At 45.1% G+C, this 27,273-nt stretch overlaps 1 protein-coding gene across 1 annotated transcript in view; it reads right to left on the reverse strand.

The window, feature by feature from the left end:
* Window positions 1–27,273, reverse strand: part of LOC138488297 (multidrug and toxin extrusion protein 2-like) — a 624,530-nt gene that overhangs the window by 391,657 nt on the left and 205,600 nt on the right. The window contains exon 2 of the mRNA XM_069615180.1: window positions 11,741–11,842. Within this exon, the coding sequence (XP_069471281.1) occupies window positions 11,741–11,842 (102 nt within the window). The remainder of the gene's footprint in view (window positions 1–11,740; window positions 11,843–27,273) is intronic.

Consider the following 27,273-nt stretch of genomic DNA (forward strand, 5'->3'; position numbering starts at 1 on the left):
GTTGTTATCTATTTCCACCTGTTGAGCTAGAGCAATAGTCTAGATGCTGTGTTTTGGATACGTTCATGTTTTTTCATACCGAGGTAAATGCTGTTTGCGTTTCCGATTCTGAAGGAATCAGGAATATAACGGTCAGCACTCTGTGCGCAAAAAAGAGGTGGGGAATCGTCCGCCTGATAGAGCAGAGATGGTAGAAGCACTTTTTGGCTATTGCATTGAGTTTGGATTCCAGTGTAAGTCTGTTGTGCATTAACCTTCCTAGGTTCTTGATCACTTTGGATGTTTTAGGGCAGTTACCAATTTCCAAAGTCCATGGTAGGGGTGTTTCAGGTGCGTGGTGAGGTGCGACTATAACTGTTTCATTTTGTCTGGGCTGACTTCTAGGGGGTTGTCTATAATCCATTCCCATTTTTGGTTGTATGTGATCTTGCCGCAAACAATTACAGAGTGGTAAATGTAATCATGGACAAAACATTGAAAAACACTGATTTGTTTTATTGATATTTTAATTTGGGGGGTCTCTCCCCAATCCCGTTTTTAAAATCTATTAACGCCACCACACCCCGACCCATTTTAACCTCTTACCCCACCACTCTTTATTTATTTAATTAATGTTTGCACTGTTTTTCTGTGTTATTGTCGGCTCTGAAATTTACCACTCTGTTTTGTTTGCAATAAAATTACTTGATACCACTTATTTGTGGAAGGCAGTTGCTGAGCGTGGTGGTGGAATTTACATCTGTCATTTTGCAAACAATTTGCGCAATTTTATGAATTAAGCTATCACATGCATTCAAGGAAGTGGCAAGCCAGGTCTAGGAAATGTGGGAATGAGCTGTGCAAGGACATTCCAGAGAAGTTCAGGCACAGTGGTCTATGGAATGTTAAGTGTTAAGGGACCCTAATATCCACATCATGTAGCCGTAAATATTTTCAGAAAGTACTGGACACCCGCTAAGATGTTTAAAGTGGGCCTGAAAGTCACTGGCTGTTGCTGGTACAGTGGAGCCCATACTAGCTATGTTCTGGTAATGTTGGAAGCTAGCAGGCTTTTGGCCTACAGATGCGAGAGTAGGTCTCATGACTAGAGAACATTTGCGGCTTGACCCACTCCTGGTGGTATAGGGCTGAGCCCATAATCTGGGGAATATGAAGAAGGAAACTCTGCAGTGGATATTCCGTGCAAATTTGTTTGTGCGAAAAGGCTGATATTGTGGAGGTGGAAGGAGAGGCATAAAACAAGGCTAGTGGACCTTCATATTTATCTAACAGATTACAGTCAGAAAATGCTGGCTCATGGCGAATCCACACTTTTGTGTTTACAGGGTAGTTGTCAGGCAAGGTTGACTTTCCCAGTTGTGTGACTGCTTCACAGCAAAGAGACAAAATTATTTAGATGGGGATGATCAAACGCTGTGCCAACTTATCCTTTCTAAATGGACAGACCCAGATAATAGATATTTGAAGAACTTGCATGTCATAGATGGTGGTTTAATTCAAAGATTGTTTTTAATTGTAGAATTTCCAATAAATGTTCTCTCATGAATACTCTCTACACGTGGTTCACCATTCAGAGATAGGAAATGGCTCATCAGGAGAGTTTTTAACACTTGTGACTATTACTTATTGGTCCTGTTGGAAACAAAGGAAAATCACAGAAAAAAGGAAAAAAGAAAGGAAAAGGAAAAGGCAAAGGCTGTTTTTGTTCCAAATAAAGTGATTTGGAATCAAAAGCAAAAAGAGGGTATCAAAAATTAGTTTTTTTATCACTTACCCATAGATTGGGTTATTTTCATATATCCTTATTTGCATTGGTTAAGCATAAAAGATTGAATTTCCAATTTGTTTTTAAAAAATAAGTATTTTCTTCATATATCTGGCATCTTAAACTGTTGGGTGCCCCAGAGAAGGGAAAGCAGGAGAGAGTAGTCAGTATGAAGGTTTTCCAGCTTCAAGAAAGGAGGGGGGATGAGGAGAGAGAGAAAGGGAGAAGCAAGGTAGGAATATAATAGTGGCTAAGCAAGCTGGATTGCTGCTAGATCTTCCCTTGACAAGTCACACTTTCAGGAATGTAGAAGGTATTGGTTTTGGTGTGTCTCTTTCTCCCAGATTCTTCCTGTTAGATGCTGTCAGGATTAGTCAGGCGAGTACAAAGGCAGCGAATATGGCAAGGGAAATGTGCACCCAGGAACTACGACTCAGGTATGCTAGAACCCAGGAGTGCAAATAGAGTGTGACATCAAAACCAATATATGAAAAGGGATGTGGGGTAAGCACCTGACCGCGAGGAAAGTCGGCAAGCGCCTTACCCCCAATTGCTGTTACAGGTACTGACAGCGCTAAACCCACGTGGAGGGCAAGCAATGACAGGATCTGTGTACTAACACTCTTGATGGTATTACATAAGGGAACTTAAGAACTGTACTCACGAGGACGAGATAAACCTCTTGAATGTCAGCTAGCCCACGAATCCTGTTGAAGAAACTGGGACCCCGAAAGGCTAGAACAGCAATGGAAGGAAAACTAAATACCTAAGTGGGAATAGTGTTTACAAAATAGTGAGGAAAACATAAGCATTCACACAGGAGCTAGCTACTACCGCACACCACACCTAATAATCAAAGGGAAAATAAATGCAGAAGTGCAGTGGAAAACATGGAATGGATCCTCTAGAAAGTAAGGATCAGGAGCAGGGAAAAACGAAATAACCTATGCAAACTTCTCCCTACCCCTCCAAGGAAAAGACAGGAAACTAAACTAAGAGGAAGGCTAAGGCAAATGGGTAACAGCAGCAAAGGACAGAGTCAAAGAAATATAGAACACAGACAAGCTGGGCTGCATCTAAAAGGGGAAAGCACTGAGAATTGCTGCCTGCAAACAGAGGAAGACAAAAAGGGAAATCAAGGGAGCAGAAATCAATTAGCACATGAATCCGAAATTCAGGGCGGAGGAAACAAGAAAACAGGAACAAGGAAGTAGGTACAAAGGCAAGGAACCAGGAACCAGGGACTAGTCAAAAACAGGAACACTGCAATCGATGACCAGCGCTGGACTGAAGTAAGACTGAGGCTTTTAAAGCTGCTTAACGAGCACACGCCTCGGGTGTGCTGATTGCTGCACCTGCCGCCACAGCTGTTACCTCTCCTCCACCCAACCTTGTGTTGCAAGGGCGGAGGTGGAGCAGTGGGCCAGGCATTCTGGGAAGCATAGTCATTTGGTTAAAGAAGCATGCTGGATGCCAAAAACCTGGAATGGATCCGGAAGGGAAGTAGCTGGGAAAATAGGGATTTAGCGCTCCCAAATCATCACAGCACTGTAGCATAAAGTTCGGAGGAAAGGTCCAGTAGGGAATAAACCCCAAATCATGCCCCCAAATGGTGGGAACGGGAGCGAAGGGAGCGAGTCGTGACAGTATACCCCCTCCTACGGCCGGCTTCGGGTGCCCGCCACCCGCACGAGACATCTTCTTTCCATGATGGGAGTGCTTTTTCTTTGGAGGTGGCAATGATGGAAATGGTGGCCTGTGGGCAAAGGCAGATGGACTTCCATGATAGGAGTGCTTTGTCTTTGGAGGTGGTACTGATGGAAACGGTGGCTTCTGGTGAGGAAGAGACTCATGGTTCGAAGAAAGGCATGAAGGACTTGCAGGACCAGAAGCAGAGTTGGAAGGTCCAGGAAGCTCAGTCACTGGGAGTGGACCCTTATAAGTCTTTGAGGAGGGAGGCAGGCTGGTGCAACATGCCTTAGGCAATGGTAGAAGCTCTGTTAGCCTTTCTGCCGAGAGTGGACATGCGGGAGGTGAGGAAAATGCTGGTTTCAGGAAAGGTTTATGCTCAGCCATTAGAGAAGGTGGTGGCTGAGGTAGAGGTTCAGATTTCCTTCTGTCATCCATCTGGGAAAAGGCTTGTGGTTGAAAGTGACTAAGGTTTGACTGCACATGTTCTACGCCTTGGAGACCTGAAAGTCCAATGGGTTGTACAAGGCTAGTACTCCTGGTGACAGTCGTGTAGCCACTTTGTTTCACGTGGGATACCACAGCAGGGATGTTTGGCATCCTGATAGGAGTGATAGACGCAGTACTTGGTATTTCAGGCAGACTTGCAGAAGGAGCAATAACAGACACATCTTGAACTGCAGCAGTCATTCCCTTCCTTTGGCTACTAGCACCCGACTGGTGCTTCTTGGCGGAATTCTGTTGCACAAGTCCTGTAGGTAATACGCCGGTCTGCACCACCCCTTGTGCACACCCAAGTGAGTGGTTCTGACTCACCACTTGATCCAGCTTGATGACTCTGAAGCGGGAGCTGGCAAAAGTCTCAAACTCTGATGCTGCATCTTTAGGAGGCTCTGATGCTAAAGTGAAGCAGTTGGGAGAATCGTCTTGTGGAAAAGGCAGGCATTCTGGTGCTCCTCCTGAAGCAAAAGAAAGGCAGGCTAGACGTTCATCGACTGTAAATGGTTGGGATTTAGGAGGAATCGCTGGAGCAGAAGAAAATACAGCAGAATCTGATGGTGTAGACAGGTATACCTCTGATATTGGCAGCGAGGCTATGCAGGATACAGGCGTCTCATGAACTGAAGGCAAATACTCAGTATACTCCGGGACTGAAGACATGCTCTTTTGATGGACTACCGGAGGCTCTAAAGCTGAAGGATGATCTGCAGGATGAGTCACTGTAGCTGAAGACAGGCAGGTCAGGGGAAACCTTGAGGCTGAATGCATGCAAGCTGGAGCAATCTCGGTTGCTGGATACAAACATGTCCAGGTCTTTGGGACTGGCTCTTGAGTAAATGGCAGACATGGCAGCGGTTCATTGGTTGAAGACAGGTGTGCCAAAGATGACTGCAGGGCTGTGGATTGAATCATAGAAGAGTCAATGGTTGTAGGAGGACAGACAGAAGTCTCAGAAGTTGACAGACCCATCGGTGGCTCAGGAATGAAGGGCACCTTTAGGGCAGTAGACTCCTTGGCACCAGTAACCAAAGACTGAGCTGTACCCTTGCAGTCCCTTTCTTTAGTGGGTGACACAGAGTCTTTTTCTTTGTAGAAGTCAAAATCAATCAGTGGAATCACCATAGTAAAGTCTCTGTTAATCAGGATTTCGTCTATTGTCCATTCCTCTGTTTTAGCTTCTGAAAGAGGCAGATTATCAATCAACAGTTCAGGAACCGCCTGACGGTTCTTTGGTTCAGTATACTGTGGAATGAGTCCATCAGAACATGAAATCTGTACTGTCTCTGACTGTTCGTATTGATCAGAAGTGGCAGAAGGAAGAGTGAACCCAGAGGTAACATTGTTTTCCACATCAGCTTTAACATCTACTTCAGTCTCAGCAGCTGTATCAAGAGCAGGGCCTAAGCCTACGGTAGTGACTGAATCTGTGTATGCCACCATTGTGGATTGTGTTTGGAATTCAGAAGCTTGTATGTGTGCTAGCTCAGAATTATGACAAACTGCTACACAGGGTATTTTTGGTAAAGGAGTGGCTTGTAACTCTTCAGCTAACTGCAATCCCTGATAAACAGCAGAACAATTGTTAGAACCTGTGCCTAGATTAAGCGCTGTGCTAGACGAAAGACCTTCACTCCCAATAGATCTAACATATCGACAAATATCATGGTTTACCAAAGTCTCTGCACTCAGGGGCTGAACAGTGTTCACTTCCTCCACATCAACAGATAAAGTCTGAGGTGTATTCAGTAAAGAGTGTAAGGTTTTATTTTCCTCTTGTGCAGAAATGAGTTCTTGTCTTAACTCCTCAAGTTTAGCTCTTAGCATGCCCTGCATTAACTGTACATCACTATCAGTAGGCACAGGGGGAAGCATAGTGGCATCAGGGCTGGATCCTGCACTAGCAATCTGGATGTGCATCGATTGTACATTGTCCTCTACTGCTTGCAGGTTCTGTGATTTATAGTTTATTTTTCCAACTTGGTCTGTGTTTCCCTTAAACAAACTATTGACATTAGACCTCTTGGCATTAGGGACTACTGTATGTACCTGTGCAACGGAGTATGCGTTAGACTGTGGGTAGAAAACAGAAGTTATGCAAGAAACCCCTCCATTCTTTATGTTGGTATCATGAAACTGTTCTATCTGAGGTGAAGCACAACTGGAATCATGGGGTTCAACAACAGAGGTACTCTCGTATAATAAGTCTAACAGTGTGTTGTTTTCTGCGGCTAAGGCTTGTGCTGACATAGAATCAGGATCAAAACCAAAGATAGAACTAGGATCAGGACATGTAGGATGTGCCATCCTATGGGAAAAATACTTTGCACGTAAATGCCCATTCGTGACAAGGAGTTCATTGGAGTCAGGACTAGTGATTTGATTGTCACAGGTAAATGTAGGGGAAGCTTTCTGTACAAACTTGTTAGAGGCCTTGCTGCCTTTCTTTCTTAAACTTGCCATATTCAATGGTAATTTTGGGCTGGTCATACTGTCAGGATTAGTCAGGCGAGTACAAAGGCAGCGAATATGGCAAGGGAAATGTGCACCCAGGAACTACGACTCAGGTATGCTAGAACCCAGGAGTGCAAATAGAGTGTGACATCAAAACCAATATATGAAAAGGGATGTGGGGTAAGCACCTGACCACGAGGAAAGTCGGCAAGCGCCTTACCCCCAATTGCTGTTACAGGTACTGACAGCGCTAAACCCACGTGGAGGGCAAGCAATGACAGGATCTGTGTACTAACACTCTTGATGGTATTACATAAGGGAACTTAAGAACTGTACTCACGAGGACGAGATAAACCTCTTGAATGTCAGCTAGCCCACGAATCCTGTTGAAGAAACTGGGACCCCGAAAGGCTAGAACAGCAATGGAAGGAAAACTAAATACCTAAGTGGGAATAGTGTTTACAAAATAGTGAGGAAAACATAAGCATTCACACAGGAGCTAGCTACTACCGCACACCACACCTAATAATCAAAGGGAAAATAAATGCAGAAGTGCAGTGGAAAACATGGAATGGATCCTCTAGAAAGTAAGGATCAGGAGCAGGGAAAAACGAAATAACCTATGCAAACTTCTCCCTACCCCTCCAAGGAAAATACAGGAAACTAAACTAAGAGGAAGGCTAAGGCAAATGGGTAACAGCAGCAAAGGACAGAGTCAAAGAAATATAGAACACAGACAAGCTGGGCTGCATCTAAAAGGGGAAAGCACTGAGAATTGCTGCCTGCAAACAGAGGAAGACAAAAAGGGAAATCAAGGGAGCAGAAATCAATTAGCACATGAATCCGAAATTCAGGGCGGAGGAAACAAGAAAACAGGAACAAGGAAGTAGGTACAAAGGCAAGGAACCAGGAACCAGGGACTAGTCAAAAACAGGAACACTGCAATCGATGACCAGCGCTGGACTGAAGTAAGACTGAGGCTTTTAAAGCTGCTTAACGAGCACACGCCTCGGGTGTGCTGATTGCTGCACCTGCCGCCACAGCTGTTACCTATCCTCCACCCAACCTTGTGTTGCAAGGGCGGAGGTGGAGCAGTGGGCCAGGCATTCTGGGAAGCATAGTCATTTGGTTAAAGAAGCATGCTGGCTGCCAAAAACCTGGAATGGATCCGGAAGGGAAGTAGCTGGGAAAATAGGGATTTAGCGCTCCCAAATCATCACAGCACTGTAGCATAAAGTTCGGAGGAAAGGTCCAGTAGGAAATAAACCCCAAATCATGCCCCCAAATGGTGGGAACGGGAGCGAAGGGAGCGAGTCGTGACAGATGCATCCATTGGGACTGGCATATCATGCTTTTATTGCGCGTTAGTGCAACTTGATGACGCCATGCAGCATTTTACGTATGCTTGGAGCAGCGTGACATCATCGCGCTAAATATATGCGTGGTGACGCCATTGCGTCGCGTGAAATCAGCCATTTTGTGCAAGTAATGTCGTATTGCACAAAAAAATGGGAGATAAATACTATGTTGGAAATATAAGAAATGTTGGATAATAAACACTGAGCAGGGCCGCAATATGCTTATATGGGAAAATTGGAGGTATTATTATCTATAGGCCTCGATAGAGGGAAAAGTGTGCTGACACAGTAAATGTTGAGTAATAATCACAGAGTATGGCCACATAATCCTAATGTGGGAAAGTTCGATATATTAATATCTACAGGCCTCAATTGAGGAAAAAGTGTGCTGACTCAGTAAATATTAGATTAGTGACTCTGAAGTAATCTTGGAAAGATTTCAATAATGAATTGAATTTAAGATAAGATGGGTATCATAGCTAATCGGGTCGGGAAATGAATACTATGAATTTCTAGTAGAGTAGAGTGGTTATATGCATATGTGGAAGGTACTGAAAGATACTGATAAATGCAATGTCAGATAGACAGGGAAATACTAGAGAAGGGTGATGAATGATATTAGTTGTTTAGAAAAAAGATACGAGCAACGATTGGTATATTCAGAAAAACAGGAAAGGAGAAAAATGGAGAAGAGAAGTCGAGAGATGAGGAGTCAAGGAGGGAAGGTGTAGCCAAATGTATCTTGACACAAGGTTTCGTAGGGTTACACGTTTTCTTATGCTGTGTGTCTGCTGCTTTATAACCAGTTGTTCCTCTCTGTGTCACAGTTCAAACCATTTTCACAAACATCCATTATAAAGATCCATTTTACTTCAGAATTTCGAAGAAAGGTTTCTCTATTTCCTCATCTAGGTGTTTTTTGATGATTTCCAGACCAAAAACTCTAAAGTTTTCAATTTTGAAAGCCTTGTGATTAGTTAGCACATGCAGCGATAAAGGGTATCTAATATCTGTGTTCCTTATTGCTCTTAGGTGCTCTAAGATTCTGGTTTTTAAAGGTCTTATCGTGCTGCCGATGTATAGTTTATTGCACGTGCACCTGATACCGTAGATGAAAAGTTGTTTTGCAGTTGATAAAGTGATTGATGTTTTTTGTGTGTCCATTGGGAAGTAAGATCTCTTTCATGCCATGATTCATGGACCTTCATAGAATGGAACTAGAGCATCTAAAATCCAAGAAGAAACCCAAGAAAGGCATGACAGGATAAGGACAAACTTTGCGGAGTGGCAAGAAACATGATTTGTTTAATAATGAAAAAGTATTACAAGGTATTCTCTAAGCAGCAACCTTCCCTCTTTCCCACTGCCTCCAACACCTTGAGCGCCCATTATTTTTCTCCTGTTACCCATCCATGCCACCATTATCGTCGGACCAAACTGCCCCTAGTAATTTATTCCATCCCTCCCCTTTTCCCGGTGTATGGTGGTTGCGTCCTTGAAGCTGTTCAGAATCACTTACCGGTACTCCCCACTATGGCTCGATGGCTTACCGCGGGATAGTGAGTAGTGGCACAGTGGTGTTAGCCATCATTCTTTTAGTCCATAGGACTCCATAGGGATTTAACTTTAACTATTGGGTACACTTCTACTTTCTGGTGATAAAAGAGCGTTTGTACAAATGTCACTCTGAAGTACAACACTGAGCAGAGTTTTTCTTGGATCATACGACTATACATACATTTACATACAATTGACAGATATCATTGGAAAACACATGAAACAACAATGTGAGCAGACAGAGAAAGTTTGTTGAGCTAACGGTGGAAAGATCCAGAACATTCTTTGCCCACATTTGACCATGAGTACAGTTCCTTTTGAAAGGCATCAAACAACCACCCCGCACAACCCCACAACCCCTTCCGGAGTGTTAGGGAGAATTCTCACCCAAGTGCTAAATTCTCTCTACCTTAGAGCCCTCCAGCACTTTTGCTATATTTTGGAACTTTGAACTTTTCATTTTGATGTGTGTTGTACTCTTGTGTTCTTTAGTTATGGAGTTTTAAAACAACTCCATAGGCATCATCATTTTTTATATGTCACACGGAACCTTCAGACTCCCTAAGGTTTAAATACCTTCTCTGGGACTGACTACTGTCGCCCAGTGTATTTAAAGTTAAATTGACTTTACTAGTCTTTTTAAATTTACAGAGCCAGCACGCACTATCTTACTATAGCGTGCTGGAGGGGTTGCCTAGCTTCCCCTGAGTCTAAACACTCATGTAACAGTCAAATGCTACTCTTTCCAACATGAAATCGCTTTTGGCAGTGGTTTGAAACAAACTACCATGATTTTTACCGACCGCGAACACTGGTAGCTAAAAATCGGGTCAGCAATGTTTTCCAATATGGTGCCCCAGACCTATCTGTAAAAACAGACTCTGGTCAACTTTTTTCGCCATTTCTTTTTGGAAAGGTCCTTCTTGTGTTTGTCTCTGCGTGCCAAACCAGGTTTGGTCCCTTTGTTTGTTGGCCTTGGCGGGCTTCAGTGCTGAAGCCCTCCTCTGGCGCCTGAGTGTCTGGGGTGGACAGGTTGTGAGGGAGGTGCCCAGAACTCCCTGTGCTTAGTCTCCTAGGAGACCTGAATGCACTCTTGCGTGATTGGCCGGCTGGCTGTCCAGCAAGGACAGCCATCCTGCTGTGTGAGTGACAGCCAGGCTGGAATAAATGGGGGAAAACTGTTTAAAAGCAGGTCTCTGGGACTTGGAAAGCAGAGTAGACCACTGGAACGAAAGAACTTAAGACGAACTGAAGGAAGACGGCTGCTGCAACTCCTGGTCCACTGGTGAAGCCCTGCTGCAGGTCCGAATTGCCTGAAACTCCATCGACAGAGAAGCCCTTCAAGGTTAACTTCTTCCCTTGAGTTTGGTGGGAACAACCAACTCGAAATCTGTCTGGATACAATCCCCATACTGGTCAAATTTTCTGTAGAGTGCTATGGAAAACTAGATAGCCAACGGGAAGGATACCAGTTTGTGGTCTTTAAGGCACTCACACCTTAAGCCAACATTGTATTGTGCCAAGCTTGTGGCCTCTTCCCTGGGCAGTGCAGGAACCTCCTGACGTCCTCCTTCTTGTCCCCACGACTGAAGCTCAGGAACAGCGAAATCTGCAGGAACTGCCAGGAACAATTGCCTCAGCTACAGCTTTTCTTCACTTACAAGATACTGTGCAAGTGCGGTGCACAACTCTGTTCGGTCGCGGTGAAAGTTTGTGAAACTTTCCCGACTTTGAAGGATTGTCCTTCCCTAAACCAACATCTAACTTTTTGTCTGACCAAATTCTTCTAAGATCCATGGCAAAGACTTAACCGTTTACTACGAGAACTGTGTTATCCTATACAAGACTCTGAACCATTGACTTTGGCCAGGCCTATTGAATTAAATTGCTGGTTGTAGGGAACTGAAACCCTTTGCCCTGTCTATGAAAGTATTTGTGCTGTTGATTCTTATAACCTTGTCTTTTTACCCCTTTTTAAAGTAACTGAAGTGCCATTTTGCTCCCACTTCAGGGGAGCTGAACTTGTTCAGAAACTGCTTGGTTGTATATTGTAGTGTATTAGATTGTGATATTGAGCTGCTTTTGCTAGTGGAATGTTTTCCACATGACTGTGTAAATAAATGTATATTCTTTTACCAAGAAACCTTGAGTAAGTGTTTGGTCCTTTGTGTAACCTGTTGTACTGCTCACTTTACTCTTGAGATAAGTCTGGCTGCAAAGCCACTGCTACCACATTACTGTTTAGTACCGAAAGTGGAATTGTACTGACACTTGTCTTCATTGTGTGTAGTGTTCCCAAAGGGTACTACATATGATTCTGCCTAACACGGGGCACAGCATAGTCAATGCTACAAAGAAGCAGTTTGTTCACGGATAGGCTAGAAGCCCCGGAGGCCTTGTCTAAAGTACTCATACGTACCGCATTGGCGATAGTGGCTGCGTCCAGCTCCTCTTTCCCCAAGTGTCCGCAGAACATTGTGCTGACCATGCTTATCAAGAACATTAAGAACTGTGAAATCATCTGTTGGGGAAAACAAATAACAGCCTGGATCAATTCTTGCAATACAAAAATTCGAACGAATGTCACATGACCTAGTGGATAATATAATACAGACTCTACAAATGGAGGCTATTAAACTGTAAAGTGCTGATCTCAGGCGCACTGAACGTAGAGTGCACATTGCTTTTTCAGAGTGCTTCTTTGGTAGGAAAAAACTTCTTTCTGGGCAGCTAAGCTAAAACTTTCTTTGGGGCTCATTTTCCTCAAGCGATTACGTAAACAGATGGCGTACAAGTTTTGCCCAGGGCCTGTCCGCCACCCATTTACGTTATGGCTAATTTTCAGTAATTTCTATGGAAGAGAGGAGGGATTGCGTTTCTGCACTATTCAAATGCCACAGAATTTGCACCTGCATCCTAGCAAAAATTCTGGGCATCCGGCTTCTTGCACCAGCAAAAAGCAGGCAGAATCCATGTGCCTCCATTGTAAACCACAAGCAGCGTTTACCCTATTTGCACAGCAGAGCGCAAAAGAGGAGGGCAATAGGCGGCGTAAACGCTTGTACGCCGTCTTTTGTCCTCCCCTTTTGCACTCCACTCTGCAAATGATGACCATTTGGCAGCACGGACCCGTTTACGTTGAAGTGTTAATGTAACGGCTCCCCACCATCAAATTAAGGCTCTATGAAAATGAGCTCCTTTCACTTCATATTGGAGCAGCCAGTGATTTCTTGTGACACTCATTCCCTACACAACATTTCCTTCTGTCATTCCTTCCCCCTCATCATGCTAAACCTTACCCGTAAAGTCAATTCACCAGCAGAATGTCTTTGATAGTCTAGTGATGACCTTTGAACTGTAGAATATTGAACACATAATGGAAATGCCTGGCAAAATGCCTATTCAAGAGTAAAACGGTTGGATTTTTCAATGCTTGCCTTTCACAGAAGGTCAGTGGATTGAACAGATGCAAGGACACACACACATCTCATAAATCAAGTGGCTGAAGACACACTTGTTAAAGACATTTGTATTACTCCAGAACAGGTTTATGGCTGCAATTAATTCATTACCTTTCAAAAGGGTGCTCAGAAATCATAGAGCTAGTTCCAAGAAATACCTCTGGGAGGCGTTGTGAGCATGCAGTAGCGCACATTGAACGAGCGCATTCTCGGAGCTCCTTCCATTTGCAGTGCTTTATGAGAATCTGCCCCTTTATATCTGTACCTCGGGCAACATATCCAGTTAGCGCATCTGCGCCAAACTGCACCTGGCCAGGCAGAGCAAATTGAAGAAAGAGGAGAGGGCATACAAGTAGAGAAAATACAAATTGACTCTCAACCATTTTAGGGTCTACCCATTCAATCACATTCTGGCCGCTTTGATTTCTACCACAGTCCTGAAAGAATGCATTCCAAAACTTAAAAATCAATGCACAGAATGCACTTCCACAACACATCTAGCATCTGCAATTCTGTCGCCGCTTCGCCATCCATGTCACTGAATGAGGGTAAGCTGACACACTACTGTGACGAAGGGGCAGCTTCTCCACACTGTGTAATGTAGTGAGTAATAGAATAGGAAGAGTTAGGATAGAGGAAGGTGCTGGTTGAGCCCGGTGGTTCTCATAAAGAAGCCCCAATCACAGGAATTGAGGGTGTGCATAGACCTGCGCAGCTTAAACTTGGAAGTCATCACGGACAATTACCCTCTTCCAAGCATTAACAAACTCATTCTACTAATGAAAGAGGCCAAGATATTTTCAAAACTCGACATGAGAAATGCATACCACCAAATACAGCTCCATGAAGAGTCAAAACCCCTCACGGCATTCATCACTCCGTTTGGGACATACCAATTCACCAAAATGCCTTTTGGGTTGTCATCAGCAGCATCAGCCTTCCAAAGGATGATGGATGTCCTGCTACGCAATGTTAAAAACGTAGTATATTTCCAGGACGACATCCTGGTGTATGCAGGGGATGAGCAGACCCACGACTCCACGTTGAGAAAAGTCCTCAACAAGCTACAAGAAGCAGGCATCGACTTCATAGGACCCCTGGAGGCTATGTCGCCTGAACATAGGTATGGCATAGTGCTGGTGGACTACTTATCGAAATGGGTGGAGGCAGAGTTTGTCCCGAATATAACCACCAAGACGGTCATAGAAGTACTCACAGAAATTTTTCAAAGGGAAGGCCTCCCCAAAGAGGTGGTTACGGACAATGGGGTGGAACTGGTCTCTAAAGACATGGAAGATTTTCTAAAAAGAAATCATATCAAACAAAAGAAAGCTGCCCTGTATCACCCTCAGGCCAATGGGCTTGTAGAAAGGGCAAACAGGTTCATAAAGGGCGCCATCCAATTGGCAACAGCTTCAGGAATGGACCCGCTTTTGTGAGACAGGCATAGTGACAAGAGAGGCACAGACTCTTTAAAGTTTCCGGGTTGATGTAATACCTAACTAATCATACCTCTAAAGGGATGTTTCCCTGAAATGAAGCTTCTAAGGGCCATTGATGCCTGAAAGTCCAAATAAAAAGTCTGTCTGTGTCTAAACCTATGCTTGTCCTCACTCCATGCAAACATGTGTAAGTGCTTCTTTTGTTAAAAATAAAGTAGTGGTTCAACAGAAAATAGGAAACCAGGGTTGGTTTCCGGGGGCCTTCTTGCCAAGTGTGGTTTTAAGCTTACCAAAAATAAGTTCAACCAAACAGGGTTGCCTGCAAGTCCTTCACCACAGGGTCCTTGCAGTGTATTCTAAAATCATAAGTATATTTGTGTTACTTGGGGTTCCCTTCCCCAAGCTTCAACTTATTCAAGTTTCAAATGCCACAAGCAAAAATGTATCAAGGTTCCTGCTGAAGCGTCTCATGCCTCCCCTCCACACGCATCAGACCTTTTAACACCATAAGGTAAATAAATAAGACTCTGACTTAGCTGCTCCTTTTAGGGTTCCCTTTGCCAAGCTCAGGCCCCTTGCAGCTTTCTAAACACAAAGTCAATTTTATCAGGATGCAGTTTGATTTCTTAAGTGGGCCTCTTAGGGTTTGCTTCCCCAAGCACAGGACTCTTCCAACTTTCAACACCAAACAAAATATATGACAGTCATACAGCTGGTCAGGATATGCCTTTTCCTTATTTACAGCTTCTCTTATATACAATCCTCTCATGAGGTAGAAACATAGGCTTTCGAAAACACCAGGCTATTTGCTTTTACTAAGCGCGACCACTCTGATCATTTGCCACGCTCTATATTTCTGCCTTACACTTTTTTTTACTTGATACAGTTTATCTTCAGGTGTTTCTCATGCATACTTGCATTGTCTTTTATACCTTTCACTTTGCTGTGCACACTTGCAGTGTTCTTTTCCACTTCTTATGTGCCTCTTGCACCTTCCTGCTTTTATTGTGCTTCTTACACCTTCGGTTTCACTCACTTCTGTCTTGGGTTGTGCACACTTGCACTTCTTTTCAATTGCTGTGCGTCCCAGCACCTTTAAACTGTCACTTTGCTTCTGCGTGCCTACTCACACATTTTTCCTTACTTTCCTTTCGGGCTGCTTGGCCTCTCTTGACTTTATCATGCACACCTCACACTTTCTTCTTACTTTGTGTTTGTCCAGTTTAAATTAACATTCGGGCCGCTAAACCTTTCTTTCAAATCTATTTATTTTCTGTAATTTTTTATTTATTTATTTTGACACTTATATAGGGCACCGCACCCAGAGGCATCTGGGCGCTTATCTTAAGATGGTTGGTTACAGGGGCTGCTTAAGTGGTGGTTACATAGTATACTTACAGTATTTACTGTTTCTTACATATTGGTTACATAGTATAGTTACAGTGGTAGTTATAGCATGCAAAGTGCTTAAGAGCAGGTACGCAGTGGTAGGGCAGTGCAGGCTGCCAAATCATGTCGGATATGTTGCAGGCATAAATTAGGCAAGTGGGCAGCACAGGCTACCAGGTCAAATTGGGTATGTTACAGGCACAGATTGGGCAGGTGGGCAGAACAGTCTACCCGGTCAAATCAAGTATGTTCTAGGCATAGATTAGGCAAGTGGGCAGCGCAGGCTACCAGGTCAAGTCAAGTATGTTACAGGCATATAATAGGCAAGTGGGCAGCACAGGCTACCAGGTCAAGTCAGGTATGTTGCAGGCATAGATTAGGCAAGTGGGCAGCGCAGGCTAGCAGGTCAAGTCAGGTATGTTGTAGATATAGATTAGGCAGGTGGACAAAACAGGCTACCAGGTTAAGTCAAGTATGTTGCAAGCATAGATTGGGCGAGTGGGCAGCGCAAGATACCATGTCAAATCAGGTAAGTAATGGGCATAGATTAGGCAAGAGGGCAGGGCAATCTACCAGGTCAAATCAGGTAAGTAATAGGCATAGATTGGGCCAGAGGGCAGTACGGGCTACCAGGTCAAATCAGGTAAATTACATGCATAGATTAGGTGGGTAAGCAGCGCAAGGCTACCCAGTTGGATTGGGTGTATCTGCGCGCACAGCCCTCAGGCAAATCAACACTGGTTGCACACAGTGCAAAAGACATGAGCATATGGTTACAGGCATAAATATGTTTGAGTATTCTGGCTGGTGAACATCGAGTCATGGGAGGTTACCTCAGGCATACAAACATAATGGTAGTGTACATATATATAAGTTGGCAGGGGCACAGCTTACGTAATGGAGGGTGCGACAGGCAAGCACATGTCAGGCAATGAGGTTGCAAAGTGAGCTGGTGTGAGACGCTATGAGTGGAGTGCACTTTTAACAGAGTGCATGTACGCTGGAGGGCTGAGGAGCCAGTGACAAAAACAGTTATTGTCATAATTGTGGTAAGTGGAAGAAGATCACAGGATGAACACGGTTGGGCCGCGGCTGTACGAAAAGGTTCATGGCTAGCAAGCGCTTGCGAACACGGGCCGCGCAGTAGCACGGAGGGGCATCATGTAGTAGAGGTGTTGGTTTTTTTGGAGAACGGCAGGTTCTTAACTCAGCAGTCTTACGGTTTGCAATGATTTTTCTGTCTGGGTGGTTGACAGCAGGATCGGAGTGGTGAATGACAAGCTTTTGAAATAAGGCGCGAAGAAGCGGCAAATGACATGGCAAGTTGCAATTGTGCAATAATAGTCGGCGAGCCTTAAAGAAATGTAGTGAGTACAGAGAGACCAAGAAAAAAGAGTACCTAATCGGCAGTACCAAAGAAAGGACAATCAGAAAAGGAATGCAGAAACAGTCAAAGTTCGGTAGTTGCGAAGTGAAGAGTGGGTGTATAGTCAGGCGAGATGGCTAGATCTACCGAGAAGTGCAGATCTTACCTCGGCAAGCGCCCTCGTCCGACATCCCAGCAAGACAGGGAAAGACAGGTTGAGCAGCCTTAGAGTTGTGCCTTAGCTGGTGCCGGCTTTGCCTCACCTGCCTGAGCTATGACTTAGCTTGTTTTTGCGCCACTCGCATGCACCATTACTTTCTTTCACTTGCTTTCTGCTTCATGCCGTTTCACAAATTTTGCTTTTTCTTCCTTTTTCCCGCTCCAGCCACCCACACGCTCCAGAGTTTCTCTTACTGTCATGTGAAACTCACTGGTTAACGTAGCGCTGTCGAACGGTCTCTCTGTGATGTTTAGGATCAAAGTCAGGGTCTCGCCACCTGCCCTTCAGACACCCTTGGGCCCAGCACCCGGCCCAAGAGATCAAGCAATGACACAGACTCTGCCAGCAGGGTCCCAACTGTAAACATGCCAACATTCAGAGCCACCTGGGAGGAAGATTTCCACTGGGAAATCGGGAGGCCTACATTTCTCCATAGGAATACATTGGGGCTACAGTAATTTTTGGCGGGAGAATGTGAAAAATAGAAATATTTTTCTGCAAAAAATCGAGTCTCCCGCCTAAATCGGGAGAGTTGGCATGTATGCAACTGCCTCAATCGGGCTCTCAGGAGACACAGCCCCTGCCACGCTGCAGCCATCCTCCATACTGGGTCAGCACTGCAGCACGCCGCTCTCCTCCAGATCCTCCTTCCTGCAGCTCCCAACTTCGTGGCTTCTCTGGTCCAAAGTGCTCCTCCAGCTCACTTCTCCATTTGTGTAAAACCACACCTTTTATAGTGAAAAAATGTGAAGTCAGGTGTAAATGATCACTATTAACTGTCTGACCCTGCCTGATTATATTAGTGGGACAGCTCGACTTCTTTCTAGGGTAGGTTTCCCTTATTTTCCACATGTTATTCGTATGGTTAATCTTTACTGATCTTAGTTGCCTCTTCTTCGTCTCAGTATTTGTTGGAAATGGGGAAGGGGAGACGGGGTGAGATTGGAGATACACCATAAAGGCTGAGGGAGAGTAGGTTGGGGTATTTTTGGGACTGAGGAAATACCATGTCTTGCCCTTGGGTATACTTCTTCCAATCCCTTGTAACCGTTCACTCAGGTGATCCTCTCTCGCTTGTCCACCCCCAGGGTTGGGATCCAAAAGTGAGGCCCTTCCCTGGCCACCTGAATGGAAGATCCCGAGGGAGTAGGTGGAAGAATACCATCAGGTTTCTTACACTTTGCAAAACAGTAATTTGAAAGGAAAGAAATATCAAACACATTTTCTTAGATAATTTAGACAGCAGGCGCTCTCCCTCCTCCCCCATCCGTGTCTCGACTGAATCCATCAGTATTGCTATAAATGCAATAACCATGGTTCTGATCGGACTATATTCATGAGCTTGATATCTACTACTAGATACCAAATAGCCATAAAAGTCACAGGGCCTCATTACACGGTAGGCGCTAAGGGATTACCGGTACCGGTAAGGTCACTGGTGCCGGTAATGCCTTAGCACCCTACTACGAGGTACCTCAGCGGGTTCCGTCCTTAACGCCTGTTCTGACCAGGTGTTAAGGGCGGGACCCGCTAAGGGACTTCAGAGCTAATAATGGTATCGCAAATTGCCCCCTATGGGGGCTCGAATGGGAAAGGGGAATGGTATTTGGCATGGGGATTTACCGGGTCCTCCAGGGTCGGAATGACCCGGTAAGTCCCCATACCGCCTACCCGGACCCGGTATGCGGTAAGGGAGTAGCCATGCCGCTAATAGCGGCATGGTTACCTCCTACCATGTAATGAGGCCCACAGTCATTTAGGGCAGGAAACATATTTTTCTGCGACTTGAAGGGCATCCGGGGCTGTCGCCATTCCTTTTCTGGCAGAAACCACAGAGCTAAAATGGCTGATGTGCAAACTTGGGCTCACTCTGAGCCCAGACTTGCACACTCTAGTGTGGCTTGAACTGGTTTAGACTGGTCACAAGCCTTAGGCAGGCCAATGCACATACTATGTTGCTGAACCTGGCCTCATTGGCTGGCCACAAAACCATTGTGTGTGTGCCCTTGTGAGTAATTTAAAGCTGGCCTAGACCAGCCCATGAGCGGATGGGTATAAAAAGGGGACCCTGACCCTTCTCTATTCTGCTGGGGTTACTTACCTGCTGCTGGAGGCTTTTCCCACAAAGCTGTGCTGCTGCCATTTCAGAACGAGATTTGGACATACTGGCTGACTCTAAATCCATACCCTTAGCTCTAGTTTACATTTTCGGCTCTTGAACATCCTCCCTGGGCTGTCACTCATCCTCCCCTTGTCCACCTCACTAGAAAGGCTGAATATCCGATTCTGGGATCATTTCTGAGCAGTTTTACAGAAGTTTTTCCAAATTACCTACTTGGTTGTATGCCTTTTGGAAGGTAGCTGCCATCATCTAGAAGAGTGGTGGAACAATACTATCCCATCTTTGCAGTTTGTATGGGTCATCTGGAGTGGCCTCCACAGTTTCCTTCGTGGGAACTTTTTCTACTGTCTGGCTGCGTTATTTTGCCCATCAAACTGTCTGGATCTGCTTGTCTGGGGGTTATACTCACCGCTGTTTTCATTCTTGGCTGGTGGGCCACCCTCATGGGAAAGCAAATTGATCGTCTTTTGGGTCATCTGGGTCATCGTTGGCTGGATCTTGTAAATCAACCTGAAACAGACAACGTTAACTCAGGTGGTTGTGTTGCTGTTCCTGAGAGTTGTTATCCAGAACTACTGCTGGGAGTACTCAACTCTGGACCATGGGCTGGTGGGTTATTCTTCAGACCTACCCTTAGGAGTCCCTGTGGTCTTTGGTCACAGATATCTTGAGTTCTCCTTCTAATGTATTTTTTCATGGATTTACATTGGCCCTATTCCTGCTTCGTTTGCTTCTTCCTTGGGCTTCTGGGTCCCAAACCTATAATTGCAGTTCAAAGAGAGGGTCTCTTCTGGCGTTCCCTAGGGTAGGTTATACCTTCGCTGCATCTGTGGGGTAAAACTCAGGCTTATCAGACTGTTCTCAATAACTGTAACTGTGCCTACAGATGCTGCCCCATTACATCCCATGGGGAATGTTTACAGCCTTGGTAAACTCTAATTAAATTACTTTGAAATGTACATACCTGAAAACTTGCATTTTCTCCTGTGTTCCCTTGAATACCCAGACTTTACTTCAAAAGACTGGAATTTTGGATGTATTCCTGATTTTATTTGCATTTTTAAAGTCTTGGTATTGCACTCGTGCCTACTGAAAATTATATAAATATTGGTTATTAGTATCTCTATTTAACAAGGAGTGTAATAAGGTCTTGTGGGTCTGGTACTATAGGTTTGACCTAATCCTAACGTTTGGCCTCACTCTGGGCTTGGCTTGGCTGTTAAGGTATTAACCCTTTCTCTCCCTCAGTCTGGGGGCTGTAGGAAATGCATGGTGTGCATTTGCAACATGTATGCTTCTCTGTGGTGGTGGTATAGGAATTATGGTGACTGTTTTCTGTGTGGCATTTTGGGTCCTGTTCATGGTATTAATGTATGTTTTTATGGTCTGGAGTTCCCTTTTATTCTGCTCACATACCCTTGTACTTTGCCTACCAACAGTTAGTGGGTAACCAAATTATTTTAGGAGTAGATTGGGTATTCACTTGCCATTACTGTTTCCATACACTGTGTGCTTAGTGCGTATTATGTTGAACCCAAAGTAATCATTTGACCTAATAGCAGGGTTCTGCCACCTTTGGCACTAATATGTATTCTATGTATAATTTTTTAATAAATTGTATATTTTACTGTATATCAATGTAGTGTATTCTGTGGGGAATACATGTACTTCATTACCACCTTTCCCCCGCTCCCTGGAGTTATGTCTCGCTGTTCTGTGTCATAAGCTACCATTCCTAGAGGTGTAGTGTACCTTTTGGTTGGAACTCTGTTTTGCCATTAGGTTAGATGCTTTCACATTCCTCTCCAGAGGGATGTTGAAAAAATCTCTGTAACAATTATGTTCATTTGCTCTTCTTCCAGATACTCAGCTCTAACCTCCTCTTGCTACTCAACCCCAATTCCTTCTGATGTTCCTTAACATCCTCCCCCCAGTCCTCAACTCTAACTTTTCGGACCCTCAACTCCAACCTCCTCGTGATGTTCTTTTACCTCCTCCAGATGTTCCTTAAACTCCTCCTCCTGGTCCTCAACCCCAGCCTCTTTCCGACCCTTAATTCCAACCTAGTCCTAATGCTCCCTAACCTCCCCCTCCTCCTGATACTCATCTCCATTATCTTCCTGATGCTACTTCGATTCCTCTACTTCACGCTTCTACACTAGCTCTCTCTTCCAGCCTCCCGTACTCCAAGCTCCTTTCACAATATCCTCTCTGTACCACCAACTTGCTCCAAACTCCTGCTGCAAGCTCCATTCCCAAACACCCACACTACTCTGGCTTGGGACAGTCTTTTTATATCCTGGGGTCTTTTTGTTTGAGCATTTGCACTGTTGTGTAATGATTGGTGGGGAAGCAGGATTGGTTCACCCTGATTCTCTTATCTGAACCATAAGTGTCTAATTGAGGATTATGTATGCAATGTGGCGGGAGGATCATAGCTAGACAATGCCAGTCTGCCATCTTGGATTTGCTGGTTATGAACATCCACGAATGTATGCTGGTATCTTCTCTCCAAACTGGAGGTGAAGGTAACAAGTGTGTCAGCTGTGTGATTATGACATTTGCATATTTTCTTAGCCAGGCTGCCTCAGAGAAAATGTACCTCTTGCTTCATGAGGCTGAGAGGCTAATTAGAGTGCTCTTAAATTGTCACTGTTGTTCACATGGTGTATGGGACTGTCCCTCACCTGATGCCATAGTTTAAGTGAGGGTGACCAGGGATCCTCCCCATACGTACCCCAGGTCCATAAACCACTAGCTTAGGGAGACCCACACCCTCTTGTGCAACTCCAACAGATATCCTCATAGTTAAGAATGGGACTTGATCACAGTACATACATCCTGAAGTACATGCATATAATATGTTAACACATCAGCCCAGGCATAACCACCACAAAATAATTTTAAACTCTTACTAGTTTCTGTGCTTCATTGCATCTATTGCTAACTCACAGAGGCCCTTTGGCTCTAGACTTTAGGTGGTGAAACGGTCACACATAATCAGTAAATGTACATGGTCAAGTGGTATACCCCATCAGAGTTACAAGGTGCCCCTGTCCTGTTCAGTTCAATGATGTATGGCCAGTCCTCCAGTTGCAACCCCCAAGAAAAGGGTGGATGCTCTTATGCAGAAATACCATGCATGATCACACAGGCTTAAATTCTCTCCACCTAATCAAAGTATTCTTTCTTTTGCTCTGATCCGGTGCACCAGGAAGGAATCTCTGATGCTAGTTGGGCTGGGGACCACTCAAGGAGGTGAGCACAGGCTTGGACACCATGAGGAGGAAATTGTTAAAAAGAACTGACGAAATAGGCGCAGACCTGGTGCCACAGACAGGCAGTCACCACTAACAAAAGCTCCATATCATCTAACGCCAACTGAAAGGACAGGGAAGCAGCAAACCAACAAATCCCCAATATAGCAGTGTCATGCGCCCGTCTTGGCACTTATTTAGGCCGTGGAGCAGGTGCCGCCATTAATGGGCCGCTACGTCCACATTTCGGAACGTAGTGGTCTAGTCTATCTTATTCGCTGTGGCTACCGGACCCTTATTGCCTTTCCCTTCTGGCAGCCCGATGTGTTGCAACCCAGTAGCCTAGGTTGGTAGACGCTGTGCTTTTTCCTTTGTGTGCATTCGGCTATTCCAAAAACCCTCTTCACTTTTCTCTCTGCTGCTCGCGGCTTCCTCTCTGTCTCCCGCTCCGATCAGCTGTTCCTTCTGCGGAGCGGTCCCCCGCTTCGCTACTCTCCTTTTTTTTCCTGCTTTCTTTGGCTTCCCTAGCGGTACCCCGCCTGTGTGTTCTTCTCCTGGTCTCCTCACCTACTAGCGTGGTTCTTGCTTTCCTTTTACTGGACATGCTTGAGGCATATCTAACCTCTACCTGTGACCTGCTGCTCCCCAAAACCCCTCGAGTATCCTGCTCGCCCAGAGCGTTCCTCTGCCTACCAGAGTTTACTTCCTTCCTGGATCACACGTTAATAATCCGGTGGGACTTTCTCTGCAAATCAGCCCTACTGGCCGGCCCAGTAGGCAAACTTAAGGAATCAGACACGTGACTTTCTGCTCAGGGGTTTTTTGTGCCAAGCCTGGCATTTTCTCCTTTTCTGCCTATTCCAGTCAGGAAGTCACTTGCCCAGCGGTGCACTATTCAGGCATACTGGCTTCTCTCCGGGGCAGGCCCTAACTACATAACAAAAAAGGATTCTACAGACGAGGATGACGTAAAGACCCTGCCAGCAGCGTCAGTTTATCAGGTGAGGAGGAGCTCTCTGCCGTGGAATCAGAGGTAGAAGGGGAAGAGCTAGACCGAGTTGACAGCAGTACAGCAAGACACTGGAAACAGCCACGTAGACAGTGAAGCACAGACAAGCCATTTACCCTTGCTGCAAAAGAAAGGTGCTGGGGACAAGAGAGGTGAGACATTCAACTTGACCCAAAGGAATGGCGGCCAAACAAGGGCAAGCAAATCACTATGGAGACATATGCCACAAGCCATGATGGATCAGTGAAGGGAAAGGAGGGTATCGGAGCTACAGGTGAGGTGGTAGACCAATCAGACTCAACTAGCCAAGGAAACCAGCAGATATTGAATGCCATCGCAACCCTAAAAGCGACATTGGAAGCTAAAATTGAAGAAGTGAGGGTGGATGTGGGATTATTATTTGCTTGTTTGTTTGTTTGTTTATTTGGTATTGCGCACCAAACCCTTGGGTAGCCGGGCGCAGCAGAGATCAAGACAACTTAAACTTAGTTACAGAATGTGTACAAAGAAGCATATAATATACAAAACAGTTGGAAAATAGATGCTGCCAGGATAGTTACAATGGCATACGGAAGGAGGCAAGGTAAGAGCATGCAGCAGAGACAACTGTGCAAGGTACCGAGAAGGCAAGCTAACAGTCGTTCGTTGGTAGCCATTTAATTGCATTGAGTCTAAATTTAGGATACGGTTGTTCCTTTCTGAGGTCATGCGGTAATGCATTCCAAGTTTGTGCTGCAATAACTGGGATTCTAGATCCTCCAGCTGTAACACGTTTAAATCTAGGCGTTTCCAGGGTGCGGGCATTGGCTGCTCTCGATGGACGTGTGGACCATCTTCTGTTTATCCTTTCAGCAAGGTAGTGTGGAGCTAAGTTGTTTAAGCATTTGGTAGTGAGGGAGGCTGTTTTTAGGAGTATCCTGTCAGATATTTTTAGCCAATGAACCTCTCTTCTAGCATCTGAAATGTGTTCTCTCATAGGGATATTCAGAGCTGCTCTTAGGGCATTATTTTGCATTCTTTGTATTTTGTCGATGATATTTTTGTTGGCATCTGAGTAGAGAGCATTACAATAGTCTAGTCTCGACATTACGAGGGCATTGGCCAAGGTGATGCAACTCGAGGTAGAGAGGAATGGTCTACATGGTCGGATAAGCTTGCAGGTGTAGGCTGTGGAGGATGCGAGTGAATTGACTTGTTCCTTGAGCGAAAGAGTGGCATCAAGATAGAAGCCTAGTGTCTTGACCACTGGCATCACCTTGATGAGATTGTTGTCAATATTGAAGGCGGTATAACTAGGGCTGAGTTTTTATGTTAGTTTCAGAGCATAGGATTAGTATCTCGGTTGTATCGTCATTCAGGCAGAGGCCATGAGATGCCATCCATGCCTGAATGAGGAGGTATACTCTGTTTACTAAGGCTGTGTCTTCCAAAAAGTTGCCCGAAAGGGGGATAAGGATCTGGGTATCATCTGCATAATTTGTGTAGGTGATACCCAGTCTGTCTAATTTGTCAAACAGAGGCTTAGTAAAGATGTTGTACATAGTGGGTGAGACACAGGATCCTTGGGGTACTCCGCAGGAGATTTGGGTTGGGTCAGCAGCCGTTAATGGGGAAAAGACTCGCATTGTCCTGTTGGCCAGGAAGGATTGGACCCTGTCTATGGCTTCCTCTGAAAAGTGAGCCGCCGACCTAAGGTGGTTGCATAAGACTGCATGATCCACTAGGTCGAACGCTGCAGAGAGGTCCAGGAGAAGTAGCATAGCTGTTTGTCCCTTGTCCTTCAACTTGTCAATTTGAGTTTTAAGGTCTAGCAGGGCAGTTTCCGTTCCGTGGAGTGGCCGGAAGCCAGACTGTCGTGATCCTAGTAGATGATTCACTTCTAGGTATTCCTGAATTTGAATATAGGCTACTCTATCAATAATTTTAAGTAGAAAGGGGACAGTGGTAATAGGTCTATAGTTGGTGGGGATGGTAGGGTCTAGCATTTGTTTTTTAAGCAAGGGGGGGACCCAAGAAACTTTGAGGTTATTAGGTACTGTATTGGTTTTAAAGGAAGCGTTAATGAGCTTGCAGATAAATGGGGCAAGGTCTCTAGCAGCATCCTTTATAATTTGTGCCGGGCAACTGTCATCCTTGCAGTTTGAAGAGAGAATGATTTTTTCCGTGTCAAGGATAGAGATTTCTTTAAAGGTAAATGGTGTAGTTGTGTTACGCCCTGTGTCAGGGGATGGTAGTTGCTCAGGGGGGGGGGGGGGGGGGGCAGAGGGGCCTTTTTGATTGCTATTTTCTGTTGGAGCCTAGTGATTTTGTTTAAGAGGGCTTTTTGAATTGCAGTGCACCATGGCTTATCCTTAGGGACAGTGTCTGCCGGTGGAGTTGGGGATTCCATTTCGCGGAGGATGGAAAATAGTTCCTTAGTATTGGAGCTAGCTTTTGCAATTCTTTCATTGAATAGGTTTTTTTTTGTGTTGATTATTTCTTTTTTGTAATGTTTGGAGAATTCTGTTAATTTAACCTTATTGACAGTAGTCGGGGAGTAGCGCCAGATGGTTTGCAGTTTTCTTTTTTGTAATCTTAACTCTTTAAGTTGAGGTGTGAACCATGCGTTAAGGTGGGATTTTTGTCTGGCTTTGCGCATTTTAAGTGGGACGGTGGTGTCCAAGGCCTGGGACATGGAAGTATTGAACATTTCTACTAATGATTTAGGGTCAGCATTATTATTAACGTTGTTCAGAGATGGGAGGAGGTGAGGGAGTAGTTTTTCTGCTGTGATGTCCTTTTTACTTCTTATGGGGAGTGGGGTTGGCTTATCAATGGTTTTAGGACTAAGGAGGTCGAGTGTGGCTGCGAAAGTAATAAGGTGATGGTCGGTCCATAATTGCGGTACATTATCTGTAATAGTAATGTTACAGTTCAAGTCAGCAACCCAATCCAGTGTTCTGCCTTTGATATGGGTGGGGGATAGGACTTTTTGTGAGAGTCCATGATCTTTGAGAAGTGTAGCTATGGCTTGGGCGTGTTTGTTTCCAGCGTCATTGAAGTCGAGCTTGAAATCCCCCAGCAGCAGGGTTTGTGAGTAGTTCTTAGTGTTGTTGGCTATCCTCAAAGGTTCCTAGTGGACCAGGCAGGATGTGCCTGGTCTTGTCAGGATGTGTATTAAGGCAGGATGTGCGTGGCCTAGCCAAACGTATCAGTAAGTTGGAAACACACGTCAAGGAAAACACTGCAGAGAAAGTGCAAATGGCTGCGGATGTGAATGTGCTACAGCAGAAAGTCAAACTACGAGAAGAGAGGGCAGAAGACGCTGAAGGAAGAGCGAGACGCAACAACATTAGGATTGTCAGCTTGCCCGAAGGGACGGAAGGATCGGACCCAACCAACTATATCGAGAACCTACTGCTCCAGGAAGTGGGAGCAGAGAATCTGACACAGGGCTTCACCATTAAGAGGGCGCACCGCTCCCTGGCAAGGAAACCACCGCTGGGTGCCCCTCTAAGACCCATCATAGCAAAGGTACTTAATTATAAGGACAGGGAGAAAATACTGGTGTTCTACCGGAATGGTGGGAATGTGCAACGGGCCTCATCCAAGGTAGCGTTCTTCCCAGACTGCACATTTCAAACACAGAAGATGCAAGCACAATTCATTACGGCAAAGGAGAGGCTGCGTAAGGCTGGGCTTAAATA

This window comes from Ambystoma mexicanum, chromosome 9 (assembly GCF_040938575.1).
Source record: "Ambystoma mexicanum isolate Mex_15411 chromosome 9, UKY_AmexF1_1, whole genome shotgun sequence".
NCBI lineage: Eukaryota > Metazoa > Chordata > Amphibia > Caudata > Ambystomatidae > Ambystoma > Ambystoma mexicanum.